Raw genomic sequence first — 6,399 nt, 5'->3', positions numbered from 1 at the left:
CGATCTGCCTTCGTTTTTTCTGTTCGATCTGACCCGATCTGGCTTTTTTTTCCCTGGTGGTCGCCGGCGACAACAGCGTGCAGTTCACCGAGTTCATCCAGAAGAACCTCCACCTCTACCAGTTCCGCAACAACATGCCGCTCAGCACCGCCGCCACCGCCAACTTCACCCGCGGCGAGCTCGCCACCGCCCTCCGCAAGGTGCCGATACCCTCAGCCCTGATTCCCCTTCTAAGTACTCTCTAACGGTTCTGCTGTGGATTGCCCGTGAGCAGTGTCTCTGGGAGGGGCTAGGGTTTGCTATCCCACCTTTATCATAGGCGATAGCTCCATCTTACACCGGTTCTGTTTTCTTAGGGTTTGTTCAGGCTACCTGTCTGGTTTAGACCTGTTGTTCGAAGCGCTGGGTACGTGATTGGGGATTGTCGCCGACTTAAATGGGGGCTTATGCCTTACTATTGTGTAGCCTTGTAGGTTTTCTTGTTTGTATTTACATTTTGCTGATGAATATTGTCTGTTATTTGTTTGTCAAACATTTTTCTGGAAAAATTAGATGTCTGGTGTGCGCTGTGTTTATGCCGGTTAAAGTTAAGGCCAGCCAGAACACCTCTACATTAGATGGGATTCCCCAACTCTATATTCTGCATATGGGCTGCAACCACTAAGGCTGATGTTTTCCCCTTTCTAATAAATAAACTTGTATTGTACTCCCTCTGTAAACAAATACAAGACATTTTTGCAGTTCAATTTGAACTGCAAAAACGTCTATATTTAGTTACAGAGGTAGTGTATTATAATTGATTGACAAAATTTGTTGTTTCCATTTGTGAGAGTTCATACGAACTCATTAACATTTTTATTAGATGTTGCAATATTTTAACTTGCACTAAGTGCATAGTTCAGAAGTTAGCACATTCACTCTCCGTCTTCAATTTTGTTGTTGTTTGGCTCCTAGTTGGAGGTTTATTAGAGAGAAATCTTGACTGCAATTTACAGATTAAAAACTTCTGATATTTAGCGCAGACTCGAGCTACACCACCTAACTATTCCATTTGTAACATAATTGCATTTACTTTGTCAGCACCTCCGTTCCACCTTTTCCATTTGCCTTAGTTTCTGAGTGAGGTTACTACTTACTACTGTAGAGCTCTAGTTGAACTCAAATGCAGCATCAACTGATTTTGGTAGCGACATATTCATATTTTTCTCTTGACAGATTCGTGTTTCTTCCTCTGACATTATGTCTTTGTTTCATTTTGCAGAATCCCTACTCCGTAAACATCATACTTGCAGGGTTTGATAAAGACGCTGGTGCATCGATGTACTACATTGACTACATCGCGACGCTCCACAAGATCGACAAGGGAGCATTCGGGTACGGGTCGTACTTCTGTCTGTCGCTGATGGACAAGTTGTACCGCCCTGACATGTCTGTTGAGGAAGCGGTAGACCTTGTTGACAAGTGCATCAAGGAGATCAGACTCCGGCTGGTCGTCGCGCCCCAGAATTTCGCCATCAAGATCGTGGACAAGGATGGCGCCAGGGACTATGCTAGGCGTGAGATCGGAGGTGACAGCCCTGCAACTGCCTGAGGTGATTGGCCCTGTCGGTGGTCATTTGGCTGGCTGGTGGCTGAACCCTTCCTGTTAATTGTTTCCGAGTACTGTCACTATGTAATCGCAATACGTTTCGGTTCGAGATCTGTGTTGCAAATTCACCCAGATGTGGACTAGTCTGTTTATGACCCCCTTTTCATGGTTATATGTTTTCACTGTTTCTTGCTATCGAATGCTGTGTTCTGGGTATTTCGGACTTCCTGCTTGTTACTGCTGCTGCTTATTACTGTTGTGCTGTTTTCGGTTATCGAATGCTGTGTTCTGGGTATTTCGGACTTCCTGCTTGTTACTGCTGCTGCTTATTACTGTTGTGCTGTTTTCGGTGCTGATAATTTTTTTTAACACGCGCGCTGCGTTTCATCTGTTAAATCTAAAATAGCGCCAATCAAATAATACCATGACAAGAGCACAACATGTTGTGCTCTTAAGTATTAAAAGTGTTGATGTGCCTGAGTGGAAACATTTGCTTGCAGATGTTAATGTTGATGCATATGCAATTTCTTGCTTGGGAATGTTATTCTTCTACTTAACTGCAGGTTTGTCATTATATTTGTTTCTTCACCAGTGTTTCTTGACATGATTCACTGTGTTAAATAGAACGTCAAGCGACAAACCGGGAATACGACCAATGTGTTCATGCAGAAGAAGCTTGCTTACAAACTTAAGTCACATCAGAAAAACTGAATGATACTACAATATACTATGTCAGATTCTGAATGCTGCACTGTTGTGTTGAGCAAACTTTCATGTACTGTAGCTGCTAAGAGTGAGTGACTTCATTTACAAGTATATATTTTATAAACGCAAAAATCTGAGCTATAGTTAATAAGCTGGGCTGTCAAAAATGAAATCCTTTGTAGGGGCAGGGCAGTACACATCTTAATCCTTCTATAGGGGCCTCAAAAGCGGGTAATCTTCCAGGAGTTCCCGCTCCGACAATGTGTCGTTCTCATTTTGTGGTGTCCATAAGACCTCAACCGCCTATGAAGAAGATCATTGAAAATGTTAAACACTATTGCTATAGCCTCAGCAAATCAACCAAAGGTGGATAACAGCATGCATTGCAAGAAACCTAACAAGATGTTGCTCATTGAGTGCGCACAACACAATTATGTCAGATTTTTTGATACTAGTGGACTGCAAAATTTGTGTGGGCCTAACCAGATCTATGACAAATCATTGCTAATTTTAGTTACGGTAACCAGGTTGCCGCTGGTTTACATTCTTTTGACTCCAGTACAGTTGACAAGGCAGTAAGAAAGAAAAGAAACAAGCAGATAATACCATTATTTTGCTTGACGGTACGCCACCAAGCATTTGTAGAGCTGTCTTCAGGTCACTGCTGCTGTTTATAGTAGGTAGCTTGTACACTCCCTCAGCAGCAACCAATATGGTAATCTACAAATAAGTAATAAACAATTTCAGATATGAAATGATGATTACCATTAGCAGCTAACAAATTTGCAACAAGGGTGAGAATATTTCCACAGTAAATGTGTTTATTTTGCTACTCCTTCCGTCCCATAATATAAGAACGTTTTTCAAGCTACATAGCTTGAAAAACATTCTTATATTACAGGACGGAGCGAGTAGGTAGGAAGGACTAGAATAAGTGAAGCTCTACATATTATGAAGGTCCCAAATATCAGTACTAGTATGAGATATATAAACATCAAAAGACTGCCACCATTTAATTTGAATGTTTAAAAAGCATACCACAATGTACTCGTTGCTAAAACCGCTTGATCGTTGAGTGCCTGCCTTTTGCCTCTTGATACTGTTCACATTCACGAGTGTCTCTTCATCAAACTTGCCTCGTTCCTCAATTGACAGTTGATTGAAACGTTTCTCCCCATCATCCATGCTTCGTTTGACATCCACCTTGAGAACAAGTGAAAACCAAAGAGATTAAGAAATATAAATCCGAACTAGAAATTTACTGATTCCAAATATATAAGATCTCACTAGTAAGACAGGCAGAACTCCTTTCCTTGGTTGGCAAAAAAGAGATCAATTACATGATATAGTGCTCGTATGGGATGTTAGGCAACCTACAAACTTAAGTACGAAAGTATAGTGTACCATTCAAAATTTGCGAATATATATTTTCGGTGATGAAACATTGGCGAATATGACTGACTACCAGTGAATTGAAAAAAATACATACGCTACAAGAACTAAGTATGCTTACTGTTGAATAAGCTGAGATACAGCAATCTGGATGCCGAAGTAATGCCAATGTTGTCTCTGGAAGACATCATATCAACAACAAAATAGTTAGATTGATTGCAGAAGAAAAAGGGTCAAAATCTTATGAAAATAGCAAATCTTCACAATATGCTTGGTTCTGAAGCATAATGTGATGCAATTTACCACCACCATGTTTATTGTATATATGAGGAGATATGTGTCCTTCGCAAAATAAAACGAATTATAGGTCGAGAGACTGGAGGTCAAAACTACCCCCAGTTTCCATGAGAGATAGATATTGGGTCTATTGAAGTATGAAAACAATCTTTCCAAACAAACCAAGGGGTACAGAGCCCAACAAAAGACTACTCAGACGAGAAAAAGCAGAGAAACCATCATGCCAATAATAAAAATTGTCACACAACAATTCTGCTGTTGCCTAATATTTATACCATATACCACCGTAACTTGAAGTGGTATAATGAAGTAGGGATGAACATGGAGTGGAAACTTTCCGTTTTTCCGGAGGAAAAATGGAAATGGAGAGGAAATATGAAACCGGAAATGGAAATTTGCAAAACAAAAGTGGAAGTGGAATTTTTTATGCGGAAACGGAAACAAAAATGGAATGGTGTTTTCCGGTGGAATAGGCGTGGAAACGGAACTTTCCATTTCCGTGAATATGGAATTTCTGTTTTTACTATAGACCTATGGCTGCTTTGTAGTCCAACCACCAACGACACACAATTATACAATGAGTAGAATGGATCATTTGAGCCCATCTTCTACAACCACACATTTACTTAGCTTGACTGTATATGCAATTGTTCAGTATTACTACAATACTACACTAAGTTGCTAACATAACGATGTTATTTCTAGCCATGTAAAAAATCCATTAAATTTGCTTGTGTTTTGTGTGTATTTCTCTATGATTCAAGGGTTTTTAAGTTCCGTTCAACACCCACTTCTGTTTCCGTGTCCGCTTTGTATTCGTTCCGTGTCCGTTTTCGGTAGTATCTGTTTCCGTATTCATTTTCGCAGTTTCTTTTTTCGTTTCCGTGTTTGCAAAATTATATGAAAACAAATATGGTAGCACTTAGTTCCGTCCGTTTCCGCTCCGTTTTCATCCCTATAATGAAGCAACAAACATTATCTGGTTTTACCTGTTAGTACAAAGCTCAACCCAGCTGGCGTTGACGTATCTGCTTTCTCGGCTATTTGATCAAGCTCCTTTTGAAATGATCGGGCCATGCCTAGTAAGCCAACCTACGAACATATTTCAACATATAGATTAGGAAATTAAAATGGACTGCTTCCACAGATAAATAAAGGAATATGCTATGTGGATTAAGTATCAGTGAATTTGTTGTACATCTACATACATTGTGAGTAACGTTGGCATGATTACTGATAAAACGATTAATGCTAGCAAGCATTTCTGATTGCCTAATGTCGGCATGATTACCAATAAACAAATTAAAGCTGCCACCAGAAGCCCTGATTTGGCAATTAACAATTGCTATACATCTAAGCACACTACGCTGTAAACAACATATATGATGTATCACGGTTTGGAAAGCAACACTACACAGTTAAGCTTTAGAAGATAAACATACCATCACTCAATCAGAGGCAAATGTGTAATAAATCAAACAAAGAACTGCTAATGATATCTTTGTTATACCATAGCTCTTATGAATTGAAATTCTCCATGATATGGCAACAGTGTCGCATCACCAGCTGATCCTAATGCAGTCTCGTTTATATGTTAGGAAGGACAATTTGTGGTATACGGCCCTCATTTTACCCAAACAAATTAGGAGTCTAAATTATATGACATGAATAATGTTGACATTATCTCATTTGCATGATTATATCATCAGTTGCATCACAGTACAGCCGCCAACATACATCAAGATCACAGAATGAACAACATAGCTGGACCTGCTCCGAAAGTTTCTAACCTTATTAAAGATGTACACACAAAAGCTAAGTCTTTTTAATACAGCCTTAACCATTGATGGATCTAGAATCCAAGAAGTTAGCACTGTGGAACTGTCAGAACAATTTAGAACCAAATGACCACAAATATCAAGTCTAGGCAATGTTTTATGCAGAACATATAGAAATGGTGCCCAAATCAAGAAGTGGTTTAGATATTGCAATAACCAATCTACCATCAATCCATTTGAATAAGTGGTTTACAATTAACAGTAACCAGCTTATCAACAATTCATTTGAGGAACAGTCGGAATAATTTATAACCAAAATACCAAATAGCCACAAATATCAATTCTTGGCACACATGGCTTCTAGTGCATCAGTCATCTATGTTTTTAAGGCGACGCCTTACCGCCTTAGGGAGGGGGGGCGCCTAGGCGACGCCTAGGCGGGCGCTTTGGACGCCTAGGCGCCCAAAGCGGTCGATTTTCCAAAGCGGAGGGGGAGCGCTTCGACGCCTAGGCGTCGCCTTAGGGACGCTTTAAAAACATAGTCAGTCATAGTTTTTAAGGCGGTAAGGCGACCTAAGGCGCTGGGGGGGCGCCTTATCGCCTAGGTGACGCCTAAGCGCCTAAGGCGGGCATATTTGT

General features: G+C 40.3%; 2 protein-coding genes across 2 annotated transcripts in view; one reads left to right on the top strand and one right to left on the bottom strand.

Moving 5' to 3' along the window:
- Window positions 1-1,838, top strand: part of LOC119292450 (proteasome subunit beta type-2-like) — a 79,800-nt gene extending 77,962 nt beyond the window's left edge. The window contains exons 4-5 of the mRNA XM_037571288.1: window positions 77-200; window positions 1,262-1,838. Coding sequence (XP_037427185.1) covers window positions 77-200; window positions 1,262-1,591 — 454 coding nt within the window. The 3' untranslated portion in view covers window positions 1,592-1,838. The remainder of the gene's footprint in view (window positions 1-76; window positions 201-1,261) is intronic.
- A 397-nt stretch (window positions 1,839-2,235) lies between these two features.
- LOC119294723 overlaps window positions 2,236-6,399 on the bottom strand; it is a 5,457-nt gene continuing 1,293 nt past the window's right edge. Inside the window, exons 2-6 of the mRNA XM_037572969.1 lie at window positions 4,972-5,074; window positions 3,807-3,862; window positions 3,332-3,496; window positions 2,900-3,013; window positions 2,236-2,596 (exon numbers count right to left, since the gene is read on the bottom strand). Of these exons, the coding sequence (XP_037428866.1) occupies window positions 2,504-2,596; window positions 2,900-3,013; window positions 3,332-3,496; window positions 3,807-3,862; window positions 4,972-5,074 (531 nt within the window). The 3' untranslated portion in view covers window positions 2,236-2,503. The remainder of the gene's footprint in view (window positions 2,597-2,899; window positions 3,014-3,331; window positions 3,497-3,806; window positions 3,863-4,971; window positions 5,075-6,399) is intronic.

Source organism: Triticum dicoccoides, chromosome 4B (assembly GCF_002162155.2).
Source record: "Triticum dicoccoides isolate Atlit2015 ecotype Zavitan chromosome 4B, WEW_v2.0, whole genome shotgun sequence".
Lineage (NCBI taxonomy): Eukaryota > Viridiplantae > Streptophyta > Magnoliopsida > Poales > Poaceae > Triticum > Triticum dicoccoides.
Note: the sequence above shows the minus strand (reverse complement) of the source record. Positions and strands in the feature narration are given on the sequence as shown.